The 21511-nt window shown below is 40.4% G+C and overlaps 1 protein-coding gene across 2 annotated transcripts; it reads right to left on the reverse strand.

Moving 5' to 3' along the window:
• Positions 1-1649: 1649 nt before the first annotated feature.
• On the reverse strand, positions 1650-17887 carry LOC137609781 (probable polypeptide N-acetylgalactosaminyltransferase 8). Of its 2 annotated transcripts, XM_068337071.1 has the most exons (12): positions 17795-17887; positions 16955-17178; positions 16038-16281; positions 15406-15572; positions 11956-12139; positions 11669-11866; positions 11301-11415; positions 10772-10957; positions 10550-10687; positions 3414-3509; positions 3176-3343; positions 1650-3082 (listed from the first exon to the last, which is right to left on the reverse strand). In XM_068337071.1, exons 2-12 carry the CDS (start codon positions 17166-17168, stop codon positions 2936-2938), a joined length of 1857 nt encoding a protein of 618 aa, XP_068193172.1. In that variant the 5' UTR covers positions 17169-17178; positions 17795-17887; the 3' UTR covers positions 1650-2935. The 2 variants fall into 2 exon arrangements, with proteins under 2 accessions (XP_068193172.1, XP_068193173.1); XM_068337072.1 differs by lacking the exon at positions 17795-17887 and having other exon boundaries at positions 16038-16330; positions 16955-17167.
• Between the last annotated feature and the right edge of the window lie 3624 nt (positions 17888-21511).

Below are 21511 nucleotides of genomic sequence, written 5' to 3' on the forward strand. Positions count from 1 at the left end.
GTGTGTCCAAAGCACGAGAAGTTAGCATTGAAGAATTAGAGAAAGAAACCAACCTGTGCCTCAGAATCCCTTAGATTACTGTTAGCGGTAATTTGCCCAAATCAGCGGGAAGTCCATTCTATGGACGTCAAATCTGCATTCTTACAGGGTATGGAGCTGTCAAGAGACATTTGTGTTCGCCCTCTACCTGAAGCAGGCAGTGATAGTGTACTGTGGAAACTTAAAAATGTGTATATGGTCTTGAAGATGCATTGCTTTATTGGTACAACAAGGTGAAAGAAATTATGATGAACTCAGGTGGTAAAATGTCACAGGTCGATCCAGTAGTCTTTTATTGGCTAGATGAGCAGTTCAAGGTTACTGGAGTACTTGCTTGTCATGTTGATGATTTTCTTTGGGCAGGCTCACAAGACTTCTCGGCAAATGTGATCCCTATATTGAAGTTCCATATCGGACGCGAGGAGCATGGGAGTTTCTCCTATGTGGGTATAGATTTTCCTACTGTTGAGGGTGTGGTTCAGGTACATCAGAACAGCTATATTGAAAACCTGCAACCACTTCATATGCAGGCAACACGCTCCATGCAGAGGGATACACCTCTTAGTGAACTTGAAAAGATCAGCTGATCGAAAATAGGTCAGAACTGTATGACCGATGATCGCTCCCTGTTCAGTACCCTTAAGTTCTTGAAACATGTAACACAGATGAGAGTCCATTTGGAGAAAAGTGGAACTAAGGAGCTCATACAAAGAGAGCAAATTAGAGAGGTTCTTTGGTCAGATACAAAAACTCTGCTTGCTGTCTGATAGAAAAGGGAACTTCAGCTCTGGTGCTTCTGAAAACACTGGATGAAGGACTGTGGAAACTGTGAGAATTTTGTGGTTAGATTGAAGAGCACAGGTACTTGTAAATGTGCTGAAGAAATACTTTTGTTAAATTTATTTTCTTTCAATGTTCAGGGGTTGTGTTAGGAGAAAATTTTTGTTACCAAATGATTATGTGTTGTAAGATATTGCAATATAAAAAAATAATAATTATATACAGTATATATGTATATATACATATATACTGTATATAATTATTCTTTTAGTTCACAAGATTGCTAACATGTTTCTACTCTACTCGATGCCTTATGTTAAATGAGGTGGGGTGGGGGGTGGGGCTTTACACATGGGAACACTGGAGCGGGAGTTACACCTGAAGTGGATGCGCAATGGCGGACCTGTGTTGCTTGCGTCAAGCATAAATAAAGTTCTGTTAAAGGCATATAAACATTGTGTTTATTAGGTCTAACACATATAGTTAACACCCAACTATCTGGATCTAGGCCAGATGTGTGACTGTGGTCTGACTGAGAAAAAACTGTTTATTTCATTGAACTTAAGGCTTCCTGGAAAGAGCAAAAAAAAAAGCCAGGTATGCAGAGTGATGTTGATTTACTCAACTGAGGCCTGTGGAGGTAGGCTGTTTTGGGGCAAAATGTACTATTACTTTACTTTCAGAGTTGGGTATTTGTGGATGGTACCTGTAGCACACAGCTGGGAACATGTCCCTGACAGCAGAATGAGCAAGTGCATGGCTGTGGGTGTATCACAAAGCTGATGGAGAGAACCCAAAGGTATGACAGGAGAATGAAGACCAAATCCAAATTTAATTCAACAGGCAAGTTCACAAAACCAGAAAAGGAGCTGGAACAGATAAACATATCCGACAATGAGCAGGCACAAGCAGAACCCATAGTACAGGAACACCGACTAATCAGTTCTCACAAACACACAAATTCAAAAAGGAGCAGATAAACTGATTCCAAGAATCAGGAAGTGTCAATGCAAAGAGATCAATCAACAAACACCAATGCTGGAAAGTAGGAAAAAATATAAGTAACAATTTGGCAGATAGCTAAGGGCCAATCAGAGTATATCTAGAATGGGGATTGAATGTCGGACAGTATACAGGTGATAGGAATGAGTTCATTGAGTGCAGGGAGGTGGAGAAGGAGTTTGAAAAAATTGGAAACATTAATGATTACAGAAAAAACTAAAGATAAATGAAACTGAGCCTAGGTTCAGTATTGACAAGAAGCAGCTGCAAGAGGCCAAAAGCCCCTGAGCAGAGCAACCAGTAAACAGATCAATTGTCACGGTTGTTGTACAAAGAAAGTTATGGCCCAGATGCAAAGGGAACTGAACATTGGTTTAATTATGTCCATCTGAAAATCAATTTACGGCAAAAAAAAATTCAAAACATACAAAGTACAAACTAAAAGTCATCACAAGGTGTAAAGTAACAGATTATAAAAAAACTCCCTCGATGTGAAATACTCACAAACATAACTTAAGACATTCAAAGGCCAACTCAACACAATCAGATTTACAACATGTTACTAGAGGCACAAAACCCTAGAGATCAACTAGAGAACTGGCAACACAAAAACAAAAGCAATAAATATTCTGGCAATGGGAAAGGCTTGAGGCTGGCTTTATGGGGAAAAACACCAGAGCAGGAAAATGACTAAAATATAGGCTGCGAACTAGGTGACCTTGTCCACATCATCAGTCCTAATTGGAGAGACACCTGCAGAGGATCAAAAATACATAGACAAGGCCTGGCAGCCCTCACATATTCCCTTTTCCTGATCTGTCAGCCAAATTTTATTTTTAGATGATAATTTAATTTTAATTAAATTTGATTTTAATTAAATTATCTTTAATTTATTACATTTTTAATTTTTTAACATTTTTATTATTGGTTGCTACCAGAACGTTCAGAGATAAAATACAACACAAACTGCCAACAAGAACATCATCGACAGAACTTTGAAATCCAGGTCAGTCTGGCAATTGTAGCTTAATTGTCATCCAGTAGAAAGTAATAATGTTATCCCAGAGATGAACCATCATTCTAGATCCTTTTGAAGTGAACTACAATTCATCTCTTATTTTCTAGACTGTTTTTCTTTGATAAGGTGCTGTATCATCCAGTTGTGACCACTGCACTGCTGAACAACAAGCTTGTAATTGTGATCATTTCCCTGTGCAATTTCAAGGCATCTGTTTGTTTCTCTGTTCTTGATAGGTCCATTCTGGGAATAAAATAGAACACAACAATGAAATACGTTTCTTTCTCCACAAACATGTTAGGATCAATTTTTGAAAAGATATTGTATTTTGACTACCTGTTTAAAGTCCCACAGCATGGGAAACTTCTTCTCCTTTGCTATTTTGCATTCATAGAGCCTGGGGTATACTCCAGTACCTGGGTCCACCAGACAGGGGCTGCTGCTGTACTTGTGTGATTTGATTCCTCCAATGTACAGTTGTCCATTGGATTTATAATAACAGTGCTATGCAAAAGAACTATGATTATGTACAAATATATCACCACTTCTTTGTGACTTGAAACTGTGTACCTACCTGAGATGAGAATGTGTGGCAGCCAAAAAGAATGGGTGTGTTCCCACGTATCTCACCTTGGTCAATGCAGAGATCTGGTTTCAGCTCATGATACAACTGAGGAAAACAAAACTGTTTAAAGCATTCTTAATAAATACTGACACAACAACGAGAATCAAATTGCATATACGTATATACACTATATATATATTTGTGTGTGTGTGTTTGTGTGTGTATGTATTTATATATAGTATATAATATATAATATACACACACACACACACACACACACACACATACAGTGGTTCTTAACGTTGTTGGAGGTACTGAACCCTGCCGGTTTCATATGCTCACTCACTGAACCCTTCTTTAGTAAAAAAAAATCTTTTTTTTTTTTAAATTTAAGAAATAAGTATATGTTTTACTGATGTATTTAATGAATTGTGCATTAATGTCACCTTTTTCAAAGAACAAAACCAAGACAGTGCATGAACTCACATGAAATGACCTACCTGCAAATCGGTGTGACTTCTGCTGTTCTTATTGAGAGACCATTTCAGATATGCGTGGCTTCACCTAGGCAAGTGCTACTCTGATGTCATTTTCACAGCAAAGTTTTGTTTTCCATGCAGCTTAAGGAATGTTCCTTTATTTTTGCCAGTGTGAGACTAGAGTTGCTCAACTTGACATCGCAAATCATGCAGAACGCTGACTCCCATCACGTTCCTTTATACAGTACACATAAATTCACGTTGCACATATTTGTGCGACCACTTTCTTTTTTGCTCAACACAGTTACTATGAATTAAAATATTAAGAAAGCAATCAGATGACGTGCATAAATCATGACAGGCATAAATCGACTACTGAGTGCGCAAAATTCCATGTAGCACAGGTAGGCTAATCGATGAAGCATGATCATCTGCAGCCAGTGATGGCTAAGGGGGGCGTGTCATCACGAATTGACACGATGTGTCAAATGTACACAGTGATTCGTGTATGTTCGGTGATTCGTGTATGTTCTTGACCTCCGCCGAACCCCTGAGACCAAATCACCGAACCCCTAGGGTTCGATCAAACCCTGGTTAAGAACCACTGAGGGATTATATATATAGTATATATATATATATATATATATATATATATATATATATATATATATATATATATATATATATATATATATATATATATATATATATATATATATATATATATACTGTATATGCTTCAACCTGATCCTTGGTCCTCAATATCTTTGATTGAATAATGATAAAATTACTTCAGTTCCGGAATGACTCGTTGTAATAGGTGTGCCTCTGAGCTCCCTCTATCACCTCACTCCACTTCATTTATGTTTTGTTTACATGCGCCACGTGAATGCGCGCGCTACTGATGGATCATCTATTGGCTGGAACTTTTTTAACTTTCAGTGACTTCGTTACCCACGTATTTCACTCTTATTTTTCTTATGTTTTTCACTCTTGTTGTCATTGATGTATATGTTAATTTTTCTGCGATAAGCGTGGAGCTGCTTTCTCAGTCAGGTGATTATGGCTCATTGTGTGAACATGATGAGACTGGCCAGTAAACGCGGAGGACTTTTATGGAGAAAAACACATTGTTAGCAATTGGATATAAATCAGTGGAGGAGATAACAGATAATTACATACAGGAGGTAGCTACAGCTGTGTTTCCCGACAATCGCCACCGACAATGAGAGATTGCTGGATAACAACACAGAGTAGCTAATCTAAAGCAGTCTAATGAAACATGGGATTTTACCAGAGAAGTAAGACCAAGGTTTTTTCTTGTATTTGTGAAGTGTATTGAACTGTTGGCTGTTCCCTCCTTTATCTCCGTCCTCTTTATCTACATCACAGTGAAGAGGAGAACGAATGTATAAATAGCTCAGAACATGAAGTGCATTAACGCATACAATGCATAAAATGTGAAATTATGAACTACAAAGTATGCGTGAACAAGAATTGTCATACTCAACACAACTTCTTTTTAATTTCTTTTATTTTTATGATCAAACTGGGGTTTTTTTCATTATTTATTCATTTATACCACCTAATGTTCTTGCCATTTTTTTTCACATGAAGTTAAACAATGTTGATCAATACTTGAACTCCCAAGGCAGTCATTTTGACTGCTTTCAAAATCTGCAATGTCATAACTTTGTTTTTTCTTTTAAATTATCTACCTAGAGGAGCCTGACTTTTCCTAAATGTGTGCATATTTTATTTCTGACATTGTTTGATCATTAAAATTTCAAAACACAAAGAAGAGCTAAGTATTACTATCTAGAACTACCATGGCAGTCATTTAGAGTACTCGGACATTATTTGTAAATAATTTGGATTATCATTAAAATACCCAAGAATAAACTGGTGGTATAGGTAAAAACACAGCAGGACACTAAATTAAAAGTATCATGATTGACTGTTTTATTTATTTAATTGACACAACATAGCTTCTCTGCACCTGCACATCCAAATTGGAACTTTGAAATAAAAACAAATGTAACTCTGAAATAAAAACAAATGTATCCTGCTTCAAAATAGGTTGGTGTCATCATTAGACCTTAACAATGAAAATTATTAACGATTATGAACAATCCAAAATGCTGTGATGGCTGCCAGCCAGCTGGAGACACTGATGTTACAATGCCAAGATGGTTTGCTTATGGCTCCCAATCACTCACAGTCAACACAGGTAACCTGTACCTTCCTTGTGCAGCTCCCACTACCGTATGGCATTTGACACAATTTATTTTACTTACACATTTGCTTTATTTATTTATTTTTTTACACATTCTTCACTTGGCACTGGCTTCTTCTCTCCATCTTCTGCTTCTCCAAATGGGGCTCTCGAACCATCATTTGTCGGGCTTTTGCTTTCATGTGTCCTGAGCAAAGTTCTTTTGCGAGTCGCATTATGAGATTCCTCTATGACATCATCTTATTGGTGCATTTCTTGAACAGGATTGAAGTATTTATGGTAGTCAGGTTAAGAATATTATGAAACACCACCAATGGCCATCATCATGTAGGGGCTCACACTGAATATTTACTCCCCATTTTATCAAGTACATCTACTGCAAACTTGGTTCTGTTGTGTTACTGTACGTAATAGTCGCCAGTTTAGCCTCGTGGCCACTTGTGATGCTGACAACTTGTGATTAGAATGGAGACCTTTTACCTTGGTTACATTGATAGACTGTTAAGGTTGTACTGTCACATTTCAGCACCTTTTTAGTATCCAGGGCCCTTTGCTGCTCTACAGATGGAGGAAGCTCTTGTCTACTCTTATTTACTGGACTGACCAGGCTGGTTTTATTGGCATTCAGTGCCTTGGATAGTTCAAGAGAGAGATGTAAAGAAGTTATCAATGGTGATATATCCCCCCCTCAAGACAAGTTACCTGTGTTGAATGGGGGAAATATCAGTGTTCGTGAGCGATAAACAAAACAACTTGGCGTTGTAACAGCAGTGTCGCCAGCTGGCTGGCAGCAATCACAGCATTTTGGAATGTTCGTAATAGTTAATATTTTCTATTGTTAAGGTCTGATGATGACACTAGTCTATTTTGAAGCAGGATACATTTGTTTTTATTTCACATTTCGAGTTCGGGTGTGTAATTGCAGAGAAGTTATCTTGTGTCAATTAAATAAATAAAAAACTAAATCATTATAGTTTTAGTGTCCTGGTGTATTTTTATCTATTCCATCAATTTATTCTCTTTTCAATGATAATCCAAATCACTGCCTATGGGAGTTTTAGTAGTTGCGATTCTGGGAGGCCGATGACACACAGATACTACATCACATTTTTTCAGGTATCTACATATACATGGTGGTCCTCCCTAACCCGACCAACTCCTAGCATCTGGTAAACAAATGCTTCCTACATCAATAAATATTTGGAGTTGTAGGAATTCATTTCCCGGACCGAATCTAAACGAGTGATTGACTATATTAATTGGTTGTGAATGAATATCAGTTTTATTGTTCAGTTTCTTCATAAGTGAATAGCAATTGAATCCTTTAATCATTACCTGACTCTTAGGTTTGTTCCCCAGGGTTGTTGATCAGGTTTATTACACAGGATACTGGAAGTAAACATTATCAAGACATTTTAACCTTTAGGGTTAGAAGAACTTTAGGTGAACCCCTTCCATTGGATTGTCCTACACACACATATACTTTGTCCTTTTGTTGAACTATAGATGAAGTCCTCGCACATTCCTTTACAAGATACAATCAACACCTGCTAAATAAGCTCAGCTTCCTAGCCTTTGAAGATAAGATAATAATTCTTTATTTGCCCACAGCGGGGACATTTGTGCGATCGTGGCAGCATGCGGGGGGTGGGGGTGGGTGGGGGTGGTAATACATAAATACTAAAATAATATACATACATATTAATATATACATACATGAAATATACATATTCACATATGGTAAACGTATTAACATATATCATATTATCAAAAATGTACAAATATATTTACACTGCAAAACTATACACTACAAACTACAGAACTGCAGATTACATTGGTCATCCACAATTTGAATGTGGTGTCGCAGAGTGGTCTGCTGGGAGGATTGCTGGTTATACAGCCTGACGGCTGTGGGTAGGCAGGACCTGGGATAGCATTCCTTCATGCATCTCGGGTGAAGCAACCTATCGCTGAAGGAGCTCTCCAGTGATCTTAGTGTGCCCTGCAGAGGTTGGGAGTGGTTCTTCATCATCGATGACAGCTTGGCTGTCACCCTCCTCTCCACCACCACCTCCACTGAGTCCAGTGCTCGATGTTGAAGGAAAATTACGGCGTCATCCACCCCGATGGCAGGCTGGTAAGCGAACTGGAGTGGATCCAGTGATGAGCTCACCAGAGGGCGTAGATGACAAAGGACCAAATGCTCCAGGGTCTTCATAAGGTGGGATGTTAGCGCTACTGGCCTGTAGCTGTTTAGGTCCTTTGGGTGCAGAGTCTTGGTCACGGGAACCAAGCAGGACGTTTTCCACAGCTGTCGAACCCTTCCTAGCTTCAGGCCCATGTTGAACATGTGTCCAACAATCCATGAAGATGTAGTTTATGGAGGTTGATGTTATTATGCATTCAACATCTGTTTCTAAGACTATCCCTTTGAATTTACAAGTAATTGCATTCCTGCAAATGAGTCATGTGACGTCATGCCTCTCTTGAATAGTACAAGCAAACCTTGGTTTTCGAACGCTTTAGATATCGAACAAATCGGAATTTGACGAAAAAATTTGGAATTTTTTTGTCTTAGAGGTCGAACAAAATTTTGAAGTCGAATGCAAAATGAACACCTTTTTGGGGTGACCGTGGTTCAGTGGTATCACGGGTTGTCCAATGATTTAAGATCGGCGGTTCGATTCCTGCTCCCTCCGAGTCATTTGTTGTTGTGTCCTTGGGCAAGACACTTTACCCTCCTTGCCTCCAGTGGGGCACTCGTGTGTGAATGTGTGTGATTGTTCCGCTGGTGGTCATATGGGCCGTAGGCGCAGATTGGCAGCCACGCCTCCGTCAGTCCGCCCCAGGACAGCTGTGGCTACACACATAGTCTACCATCAGCAAGTAAGTAATAATGGATCCAATGTAAAGCATCTTTGAGTGTCCAGAAAAGCGCTATTTAAATCTAATCCATTATTATTATTATTATTATTATTATTATCATTATTATTATTATTATTATTATTGTTATAATATAGTATATAAATTAATTTGAACTGAAGTGAGAAAGTGTCAAAGAGCAACCAGGTTAAAGAAAAACAACAACTGGAGTTGAGGCAGTGACCGCTGCGACACAAGCAGTTTTCAGCTCTGTCTGGTCAAATGCACAGCATACGTGCAACAAAACAAAACAAGAAACAAGTTCACCAAGTAACCTTAAACAGACCGAAATAGAGGCAAACTGAAGAAAACCTAAGGAAAGCAACATGAGCTACAGTGACGCCACACACAGAGAGATCAGTCAATGTCTGTGTGTGTGCAACAGTGGGGCGGCGACACTCTGGCAGCAGTCTCTGTAGCAAGGGGCGGGCACTGTGTGTGACTGGCCAATCACAGAGTGTGAAGACAGTCAGTTATGAGGATTTTACGAACACGAGTTTTGACCAGTTTTATTTGTATCGTGCTCATACTTGTCAAAAATGCGTTATCCATACTGGATAACTCAACCCTGCCTGTTAGGCTGTAAATAAAGGCTGAGGCTGTTTGTTAATGATCAGTGTAGTCGCTTTGGATATACGCAGCTCTCAGATCACTTAGAAGAACTAAAGCTGCTTTCATTCATCAAAACCAGACAATAGTTCTGATTTGGTGATGTCTTGACCAAATCAGAACTTTTTTTCTGATTTGGTTATGTGTTCGCTATGACGCTGAAGATACGACTTACTTGAGCACACACGCACGCACGCACACACACACGCGCACACATACACATACACACACAAACAGTTGACAGAAGTGGTGCTAACTAGGTAGCCAAGTGGGAGCTGACTTCAACAGCTTGTGAAGAATTTTCAGTGTATAGCTCTGAGCCAGATCATTTCCACACACTGCTAACTTAGCCTGAACACTAACTTCAGCTTGGAGATGACCACGGATGGACATGTCAATCAATAAAATATGGCTCAGGATACGTCAATCACACTGGGTGTGACATTACAAACAGAGCTGTTATGAAATGGAGCTGTTTGAGAATTGATTTTGCATTATTTCTTATATCTATTGATGGAGGAAGCGTTTGTTTTCCAGATTCTAGGAGTTGGTAAGGTTAGGGAGAACCACTATATACAGTATATGAGAACCCTGAAAAATTGTTTTTTTCATAATAGGACCCCTTTAAACAATGCCTTCAAATGCTACCACACATGTTCTCTTTTTATACTCACCGTTCCATATGCATAATGCAAGTACAGACATACGAGGCAGACTAGCTTGACTTTGTCAGTTTTTCAATCTGACATGATTCTGGCATGATGTCCAACTAGTCAGATACAGTCAGCCGGGTGAAAGTGTTTATTACCATTTACTGCCTTTCTGCCTCTGATGTGAGCATATTTGCTACTTAAACAATGCCTTCAAATGCTGCCACGCATGATCTCTTTCCTACTCACCGTTCCATACCCGACAAGATCCTGCAGGGGGTCTAGCATGGGGTAAATATTATCCAAATACCACTTAAAAGGCTTGCAATTCAGTCTCTCTCTCAGCCTTTTCCGCTCAGACACATCCCCAATATCTATGCTGTGATTCTGTGAATAAAATCAGCATGATAATATTTTTATAATGGCAACAACAGTCTTGACTTTTTCTGTCTAATCTGTGTCACTCTTTACCTTTAAGGGGAGGTTCCAGGCAACATTCACATTGTGTTTATATTCATCCATCCATACCTCTGCCACCCTCAGTGCATTGCGAGTCATCATTATGCTCAGATTGGGGAGATAAGGCTTTACTTTCCGTTCAATATGAGCAACTTTAGAACAGGGTATAATTTCTATGGTTCCTCCACACAACCACACCTGTAAAACACCAATGGCAAATATGCATTTGTTTAGACATGCACTTCTCAAAGGGCAGGTTAGAAGCCTGACTAAACCATGCTAGCATGTCTTCTTTCCTGTACTTTGAGCTAACCAATTCAGAGACATTGGGACAACCTGAATGTGTTTTACACATTGATCCAGTATAGTGCAAGATCAATTTGTAAAACAGAGAGACAGATGTCATTGTTTTCCTTCTGCTATGTTGCTAGTGTGTCTAAGAAGAGGTCATTCTGATCAGCCTTCACACATCTACAATAAACCTGATGCTTTTCTTATTTTCTCACTTCATGGTCACTTTTAAACATCCTGAACATCTTACCCGAATGCCCAGCTCCACATTTTCACCACCGTATATTTTCATTCCAACATCGAGGCTTCCAATATATCCAAAGAATTTGCGATCAGCCACAACATTGACCGTGATGGAGGGGCTCCTGAGGGCAGTTTGACTCATGACATTGGTCAATAAACACCAAACACAATTTCTAAACTCATATGAAATGAACTTAATAAACGTAATAAGAATGGTTTACAGGTCAGTTCTAAAAGCCAACTGAACTTATCTCCAAATGTGTCACTCACATTTGGAGCTAAGTATTGTGCTATGGTTATCTTAGCAGATGCGGTTTGTGGTCATTTCCATTCTTTAAATGGAAATTCTTTATGCTTTTTAAGAGAAGAACTTACTTCGCAGGTTGTGAGTTGTCCTTTAACTGATACCACTCGGGTCTGAAGCGTTCATACATGCTCACTAAAGTCCAGTCAAAGGCATGTGAAAAAGGTTCATTAGTCAGCACTGTCAAGTCATCATATTTTATATCGTCAAATACTGGTGACAAAATCACGGTTCGATCCTCTTTAATGCGAGCTAACAATGGCTCTGCCCTGCACACACAGAGACAGTGTAACTTAGAACAAGGAGCACATGTTCATCAGCATCATAAACTGTCACAATGCAGATCATTTGAACCAACCACTGCACATTGACTTCTATATGAGCATCCAAGATGGCCACCACATCCCCAGTAGCAACTTTCCATCCTGATAGTCTGGCCTGGGTGAGGCCAAGCTGTTCTGAGTGCCGGACCTTCTTCACCAGATCTGGACGCTTATCATGGATGGAGTTGATATAATCATCGAGTTTCTCCATTAAATCATCTGCAGTAATTTGGGAAACTTTGTGTCATAAACCATTCTAATAACTGGACAAGTCTACTCCTACCTTTGTCAACCATATTTATGTATGGTTGACAAAGGTCAAAGGTCATACACACACACACACACACACGCACACACACACACACACACACACATACATATGTTAAGCCTCAGTGGTGTGTCACCATTACATGTTAAAAGTTCGGGATAGCTGCTTGAGATTTCTGTAATAATCGTACGTAATTTAAACAAATTCCCTTACATGTGCTGTTTACTGGTGACTAAGACTAGAAGGATAATTTATTTTAAAATATCAAATAGAGATTTCAAAATAAACTTGATATTATTATTTCAGGTTTATATTGTCTGCCAGCATAATCATGTTTAATCCCTCGCATAAAAAAAGACAGAGCTCACTCTCTTGTTCATTTTTGAAGACTTTTCAAGATGAAACAATTTATACCTTTACTACTTCTTTCATTTAACTTGAGTGACTGTCTGGTTTCCAGCATTACCAACCAAAATTCAGGTTATGGTGCCTCAACAGGACCACCACTAACTCTTGCCGTTTTTTTTTTTTTTAAAAAGCAGTTAAAAAAGCAGTTTGTGAAATGTAGACCATTTTATCTTCTCTAGGAGTTTACTGTGGTGCTGCTCATTGCTATTTACATCCCACTGAGTGCTAATGCTAACGAGGCCCTTGAACTGTTACACAGTAGCATTAGTAAACAGCTGAGCAGAAACCCCAATGCAGTGTGTATTCTGGCCGGGGACTTTAACTACTTGGATTTAAAAGCAGTACTCCCCAAATTTCACCAGCATGTGGACCCCGAGGAGCTAACAAGGTGTATAGCAACATCAAGAGGGGATACAGAGCCATACCCTTACCACATATGGCTCTGTCTGACCACCTGTCACTGCTTTTAGTCCCTGCGTACACCCCCCTAGATAAATTAGCCAATACCACCACAAAGGCTTTTAAAACCTGGCCTGTGGGAGCCTCTCAGCAGCGGCAGGACTGCTTTAATAGAATTAACTGGGGCACTTTCCAACAAGATCATGAGATATTCACTGGCAGCGTCTTACGCTACATTAAGACCTGCACTGATAATACTACAGTGGAAAAGACCACTAAGATATACAGTACCCCAACCAGAAGCCCTGGATGACTAGGGCGGTCCGGCAGCTGCTGAAAAAGGCAGACATCGCTGTCAGGTCTGGAGACAAGGCCCTCTACAGCATGGCCCGGGGCGAACTAAGGAGAGGCAACTGCAAGGCTAAGACTGACTACAGGAAGAGGATTCAGGCCTACCTGGACAGCAACAACAGGCAGGTCTAGCAAGGAGTCCAGCACATCACCAACCACAAGGCCAAACCTCGGCACGACTGATGGTAATACCTTATAGGCAGAGGAGCGCCACCTCTTCTTTGCCTGCTTTGAAGCAGAGTCACCAGAAACAGGCGCAGACTGTCTGACAGCCCGTAGCAGCTTCACCTTCACAGTGGAGGAACAAGAGGTGAGGCACATGCTGCGGCCTGTTCACCAGAGGAAGGTTGCTGGACCTCATGGTGTCTCTGGATGGGTGCTAAGGACCAGTGCAGACCAGCAGGCTAGGATTTTCACAAGGATTTTCAACCACTCCCTGTCCCAGTCCATCGTACCACCTTGCCTAAAATCCTCAACTGTAGTCCCTCTACCCAAAACTTCAACCATCACTGGACTCAACGACTACCGGCCAGTGGCACTCACCGCTGTGGTGATGAAGTGCTTTGAGAAAATGGTCTGGAGTCACGTTACATCTTTTTTCCCTCCCACTTTTAACCCCCATCAATACGCATACAGGGCAAACAGGTCCACTGAGGACGCCATCACCACAGTGCTCCACACCACGCTGGTGCACCTGGAGCAGAAAGGGAGCAGAAAGGGAGCTACGCACAACTTCTCCTTATAGACTACAGCTCTGCATTCAACATCATCCTCCCCCACAGGCAAACATTCTACCTGCCTTTGGATATAGGATTTTCTGACGGACCACTCCCAGAGGGTTAGTATGGGCTCCCACACTTCGGCAACTCTCAGCCTCAGCATTGGCTCCTCACAGGGCTGTGTGCTGAGCCCACTGCTCTATGCCCTCTACACCCACGACTGTAATGCAGCTGGCTGTAGTAACACCATTGTCAGATACGCGGATGGCATCATCTCAGGAGGAGATGAGTCTGCACACAGGGACAAGGTGGAGCGGCTGGTGTGGTGCAAAGCCAACAACCTGGTCCTCCACACAGCCAAGACCAAGGAGCTTATTTTGGACTTCAGAAAAAACAAACAGGACATTGAGCCACTGCGCATTGACGGGGTCTGCGTGGAGAGCGTCCCTGAATTCCATTTTGTGGTGGTCCACATGGACTTGAACCTGGAGCACAAACATCACCAGGAAAGCCCAAGCAGAGACTTTACTTCCTGAGGATTCTGAGGAAATTCAACATCCCTCAAAAGCTGCTAGTGGCCTTCTGCTCTGTCGAGAGCATCCTCACTTACGGCCTCTGTGCGTGGTACAGGAGCTGCACAGTGGCACAGACAAGCACTCCAGAGGGTCATCAAGGCTGCCCAGGGGATTACTGGTTGTCCCTTTCCCTCCCTGGAATACCTGTACAGTTCACGCTGCACCAGGAAAGCAGTGAACATCACAAAGGACATATCACATCCTGGTCGCAGCTTGTTCAGAGTTCAGAGTTCATTAAAAGCTAAAACCAGCAGGCTGAAAAACGGCTTTTATGGAACTGCCATGAAGCTGCTGAAATCTGCCAAACTGCTGTGAAATATGTTTGCATACGTGTGTCAGGGGCTATGTGCAATTTAACATTTAACAATCATGTAACTTTCATTATCAATACTGTGTATCATTACATACGGTGAACAGGTGTTACAGGTGTTTTAATGTATCTACACCAAATAAATGGGATTTAACAATGACAATTAAAAGTGATACTTGATTCTTCTTCTTGATTCTTATTTGATAGCACCCACAAAATGACATTCCAAACAAACAATATATGTTTTGCATATGACAGAAGAAATTTCAGGTCTAAATATTTGAAACATTTTTAAACAATTTACTTCTTACCACTGGAGCTACAAAATATCACAATGATGAATTCACAGACCTAGAATCCCCAATTCTAATTTGCACATGTCAAACTAATCTACTCTGAGTTGATGATAAATCTTAGAGCCAGAAACAGTACTTTATGTTGAGAAGTCAGCTTACTGTTATGGCTGTGATCATCCACTAGTATGATTTCTTTCAACAGGTGAGCTGGTGTCTTGTCTATGATGCTGTATATGGCCCGTTTGATGACAGACAGAGCCTCATCCAGGTAGATTAAAACGACACTGATGTTAGGCAGGTCCTCTGGGTACATTTTATCTGCACACCTGTGTTTGTGTCACAATGTCAATATAAATAAGTGATTTGGTTTGTTGTCATGAATCACAAAGAAAACATTGATTACTCACATTTGAAAATTTAGTCAGAAATGTTTTCTGCGTTCTTTAAAAAATATTTTTGTCGTCAAACATGTAGTCATTAAGTTGTTGTTCAACAATAATTTCAATGCATTTCATAGTTTAGTCAGAAACATTATTAAATAAAACTTTAAAAATGTTTAAAAGTGTTGCTATAGTTAAATATTTCCTGATAAAAAGAAGAAATCATCATTAAGATATTTAAAGAATGTATACAAAAAGACTTGTTTGACAGATTTGTCAGGTCCAGTATAAAGTAAAAACATAAAGAATTACACTTTGTCTGTCATTAAGCAGCTCCACCTGTGTAACAATGAGGAGTGGTTCAGGACAAACACAAACATGACTTCCTACATGAACAGGATTTCAGATCACCTGTGAGGCCTGGTGTCAGGGATCACTCTGTTTAGGGATAGCCTGTCGCTAAGGAAGACGTTGTACCCATATCTCTGAAACAACATCTGGGCCTCCTTCTGCTCCTCCTCTGACAGCTCGTTGCCCCACGTTCTGAACAGAAACGAGTTGGGGTACAGCATCCTCACCACTCCACCCTCCTTCTTCACTTCCATCACCCTGTCTTCCACCAATTCATTCTGTTTCAGTGCTTTCATCACCTTGACTGGAAACAAAGGAGATTGTCGGACCATTTGTTTCCTCATGTGATCTTGCTGAAACATAAATATAACATACCTTATTCTACTGACATACTGTATATCAAATCATTGTTTTTCTGTACGGGACTGTAACTACTATCTTTCCCATTCTGTTAAATAAACCTTGTCTGTATATCATGTGTGCAGTCTGTGTGTGGGAGCCTGTTGTGTTTTGGTGATTTGCAGATAAATGTGATTAAATTAAATGAATTAAATTCAAAGCTGGTCAGTGCACAGATGAAAGCTATCCAAATGTCTCCATAAATAATGGAACAGTGATAGGGTGTTACACAAAAGTCTTGCTCTAAAAACTGAGAATTTTAAGTTTACAAACATTAATTGTAATCCCTTCAACTTAATTTATACATTTGAAACTTTGAATTTAAGAAAAGAAATTATGTTCCTAACTTGTATAAATAAAGTAACTAAGGAGTAAAACTGTTAGATAAATCTGGTACAAGAAGCTGAATATTTGTACATGTATCTGGTAAAAAAAAAGACCACCAGATTCACCCCGTATTGTATTGCTATGTATTTCCAATTTACGTAATGTTAAGAGTTGTGAGGTCACATTGATTTTATCAGAAGACAATTTTATAACTAAATTAAAACACAAATAAAAACAAAATCAGTACTCACACAGCTTGCTGATGTCACCTTCCATCTGTTCCATCTTCTTGAGGATTCCCTGTGCCATGATGGAGTCATTCTGATGGGACCTCTGGAGCTTCTCTGAATGAATGTGTACTTCCGTCTTGATGGACCTGAGGTACACCAGAGCAGCAACTGCAGCTAGGACCATCAGTGGTCCTTTAATCCAGTTGTACCTCACCCCGGGCCTTCTGTGTAGCATTGTATTTAGACTGAGTGAAAAGTGAGGAAGTATTCATCTGTTATTTTATCTGATGAGCTGCCTCTTCTTTCTTTTTCTCCCCTCCCTTTATACACACAAACACACACACACAAAATACACACACTCACACCTACACAAACAAACACACATACACGCACACACAAAGACAGATAGTTATTACTTAAGCATGTCTTTTAAACTCCTTCCTTTTCTTTCAGACAGTCGGCAGTGACATGTCAGACTCATCTTTGAGCTATATCCACAGCTTCAAGATCTTCTCTGATTCTTTCACTCTGGGTCTTTCTCACTACTCCCACCTCAAGCAGCTTCTTCTGTCAACAGAGAACGCCTTACTAACAGTGACATGCGCTCCACTCATGAAAGAAAACCAAGACAAAGAGAAAGCCCCTTTGTTTTGATGAAGATCCTATAGTTGTCCTGTAGTGTTGTCGATCAGTCCATTCTTCTTTAGTTGTCAAGGTTTTTTAGCGATATCAGCATTCTTCTTAGTGAGATTCTCATTTATATAGCCATTTTTTTTCCTTTCGGCTTGAAGCTTTGTTTCAGAAGAGCAATCTTGTGTTTACAATTCTGGAATTTTATCAGCACTGCAGCTGTTTTCTTACCTCCAGATGGCAGTGGTACATGTCTCAATCTGGTCAGGATGTATAGTTATCTCCAGATCCCTCAGTTGAGAAATCACTTGTTGCGTTGCTCCAGAGTCTCAATGTCAGCACTGTGCTCAGTTCCCTGTCCCCTGGCCACAGCATGTGAGTAATACCTTGGCTTGATTTTGATGCCAGTGATGATCACATCATTTACTGTATACGAATGCTTTGTTACAAATCATCCATTCTTTGTTGTCCCTGTTCTAAGACAACAATTCTTCGGTCTTTTTCATCAACGACTTTCTGCATTTTCTTCCTTTCGTCCTTCATTTTTTCCATGATGTCTAGCACCGGTTTAAGCGTTTCTTTCAACTTTAACTTCCACTCCTTAACTTTTCAAAGTCGCTCTTTAACTCACTGTTTAACTCTTTCACAGAAGACACCATCTGCTCTAGAGTATCCTTTTTGTTCCCATCCTTCTCTGATTTTCCTCTTCCTCTCATCATTTTTCAGAGAGTCAGTGAGAGTCAGTATGATTATGAGTTAGAGATATAGCGACAACAGGAGACAGAAGAAAGATTCCGCTCCCATTGAGAGCAGCATTATCACTATTCAAGGAAAATAACGCCCTCCTCTACAAACTAAAGACCCCAATGATGACCCCGTCCACCTGCCAGCTATCCAGGATGGCAGAGCAGTGAGAGATACCATCTGCCAGAATCATTACACATTTTAAATCACCATCACCACCACCGCAGCGGGTAATTAAAACATATAATATACAGTAAATGTCATTTAATCTTCTTTATTTCCCACAAATACAAAGTTAGTTTTTGTGTATTTCCAATAATTAGATAGTTATCATGATTCACCTGTGACCATCACCCACTTCTAACTTGTGCTCCAGTAATTTTAGCTCTACATTTGCCCTCCTAATCTGTTTTTTTTGTATCATTTCAAAAGATGAATTTTATAAACTTCTTTAACAGGTAGCTGGGAGGACATTAAAACATATAAGGTTTTTTCCACAATATAAGGCGCACTGGACTATAAGGCACACCCTCAATAATTTGTTTTATAATTTATTTCATATATAAGGTGCACCAGATTATAAGGTGCACACAATAAAAATAAATAACATTTATTTGATGAACTGCAGCGGCTGTAGTTGTGCAATCCGTCCACTAGATAGAGCAACGCTGCTCAGGCATTCATGATTGCGTTCATGACTTCCTGACTACCTTTGAATGGCCCCTATTGTTATGTCAATAAGCCATTCTGAGCCTCATCAAGGAAACCTGATCACTTGATCACTTTGCCATCTTAGGCCCCGTCCACACGATAACGGATATTTTAAAAACGCAACATTTTTGTTGCGTTTACACCTTCCGTCCACACCACAACGCAGATATCCGGAACAAAAACACAACTTTTTAAAAACGCTGGCTGAGGTGGATTTATTTAAAAACGCTGGGTCTGCGTTGTCGTGTGGACTGTGTATCCGCGACTTTTTAAAAACGCTGATGTCTTGCCTGCGACGAAAACCGCTGTGACGTCATATTTATGGGCCCGTGTGTTGTGACAACAAAACACGGAGGATTCTTATTGGATAAAATTTGACTCAATACTGCCACCACATGGTTTGGCACGCTTATAGCCGTCTTCGAAAACGCACAGATGCGTTTACGTGTAGACGGAGATTATTTTAAAAACGCTGTCGTGTGGACGCGAATCGTTTTCAATGCGTTTTTGAAAAGTTCTGTTTTTCAAAAAATCCGTCATCGTGTGGACGGGGCCTTAGAAAGAAGTCAACACACATATTGAAAAACCTGACATTAAAAACTGGTTAAATTCATTACGAGTGCAGTCAGTGCGAACAGGCTCTGACTGAGCTAGGAGCTGATGAGCCATACAATGAAGTTATGGGAAACAGTAGTGGAAGCTAGACTAAGGGCAGACGTGAATATTTGTGAGCAGCAGTATGGTTTCATGCCAAAAAAGAGTACTGCAGATGCAGCATTTGCTTTGAGGATGTTGATAGAGAAGTACAGAGAAGGCCAGAGGGAGCTGCATTGTGCTTTTGTAGATCTGGAGAAAGCTTATGACAGGGTGCCCAGAGAGGAACTGTGGTATTGTATGAGGGAGTCTGGAGTGGCAGACAAGTATGTTACAGCTGTGCAGGACATGTATGAGGACTGTAAGACAGTGGTGAGGTGTGCTGTAGGTGTGACAGAGGAGTTCAAGGTGGAGGTGGGACTGCATCAGGGATCAGCTCTGAGCCCCTTCTTGTTCGCTATGGTGATGGACAGACTGACATACGAGGTTAGACAGGAATCTCCATGGACTATGATGTTTGCAGATGACATTGTGATCTGTAGTGAGAGCAGGGAACAGGTGGAGGAGAAGCTAGAGAGGTGGAGGTTTGTCCTGGAAAGGAGAGGAATGAAGGTTAGCCGCAGTAAGACAGAGTACATGTGTGTGAATGAGAGGGACCCAAGTGGAATAGTGAGGCTACAGGGAGAAGAGATCAAGAAGGTGGAGGATTTTAAGTACTTAGGGTCAACAGTCCCGAGCAATGGAGAGTCTAGAAAGAGGTGAAGAAGCGTGTACAGGCAGGATGGAACGGGTGGAGAAAAGTGTCAGGTGTGATGAGTGATAGAAGAGTTTCAGCTAAAATGAAAGGAGAGGTGTACAGAACTGTGGTGAGACCAGTGATGTTGTTTGGTCTAGAGACAGTGTCACTGAGGAAAAGACAGGAGACAGAGCTGGAGGTAGCAGAGATGAAGATGCTGAGGTTCTCTCTGGGAGTGACCTGGAAGGATAGGATCAGGAATGAGTACATCAGAGGGACAGCACATGTTAAAGGTTTTGGAGATTAAGTCAGAGAGGCCAGACTGAGATGGTTTGGACATGTCCAGAGGAGAGATAGTGAATATATTGGTAGAAGGATGCTGAGTTTTGAACTGCCAGGCAGGAGGTCTAGAGGAAGACCAAAGAGGAGGTTTATGGATGTAGTGAAAGAGGACATGAAGGTAGTTGGTGTGAGAGAAGAGGATGCAAAGGACAGGGCTAGATGGAGGCAACTGATTCACTGTGGCGACCCCTGAAGGGAAAAGCCGAAAGGAAAAGAAGAAGAAGAAGTACATTTAAGTTTGAGTTTGACTAATGTGTGAAGCTATTGTTTATTGGACATAATGCGTTTGGGTTTTTTTTTGCTTGCTTCACAGAACCATTAGCATACGTCATTGGCACTCATCCAGCTTGTCACCAATAAAAGACCTGAGTGCAACCTTTGCTTCCTGTCTGGTCAGTGTGGCCACTAGCTAGAACCTTAATGTCCAACATTTACAGTATCCAGTAATTCAAGATTTTAACATCCATATAGGAGTGTGTAGTAGATTGTTATTGAAGCGCTAAAAACCATGCTGAGCTGAGGATGCTTATTTTTTTCTGTGGGACAGTGCCTGCATGTGTGTTACTTTGGAAATGATGCCATGGTATGGCTCTAAGGAATCACTATGGTGACTAGGTACACAGACAAGGTAAAAGCTCAAAGGCAAACAAAGTTGTGATCACAAAAAAAGAACCAAGCCAATGCCAATTTTTAAATAGAAATGTAAAAATGTTAAAAGTGTTGCTATAGTTAAATATTTGCTGATAAAAAGAATAAATCATCATTTATTAAGATATTTAAAGAATGTATACAAAAAGACTTGTTTGACAGATTTGTCAGGT

Source organism: Antennarius striatus, chromosome 16, assembly GCF_040054535.1.
Source record: "Antennarius striatus isolate MH-2024 chromosome 16, ASM4005453v1, whole genome shotgun sequence".
Taxonomy (NCBI): Eukaryota; Metazoa; Chordata; class Actinopteri; order Lophiiformes; family Antennariidae; genus Antennarius; species Antennarius striatus.

Bases quoted from the DNA above. Each gene is read 5' to 3' on its own strand.
- LOC137609781 (XM_068337071.1), bottom strand. From the start codon at position 17,168: ATGCTACACAGAAGGCCCGGGGTGAGGTACAACTGGATTAAAGGACCA. The intron at 12,140-15,405 runs GTAAGCTGACTT...AAATTACTGCAG, and splicing joins GGATGATCACAGCCATAACA to ATGATTTAATGGAGAAACTC. The intron at 11,867-11,955 runs GTTGGTTCAAAT...CTGTGTGTGCAG, and splicing joins ATAGAAGTCAATGTGCAGTG to GGCAGAGCCATTGTTAGCTC.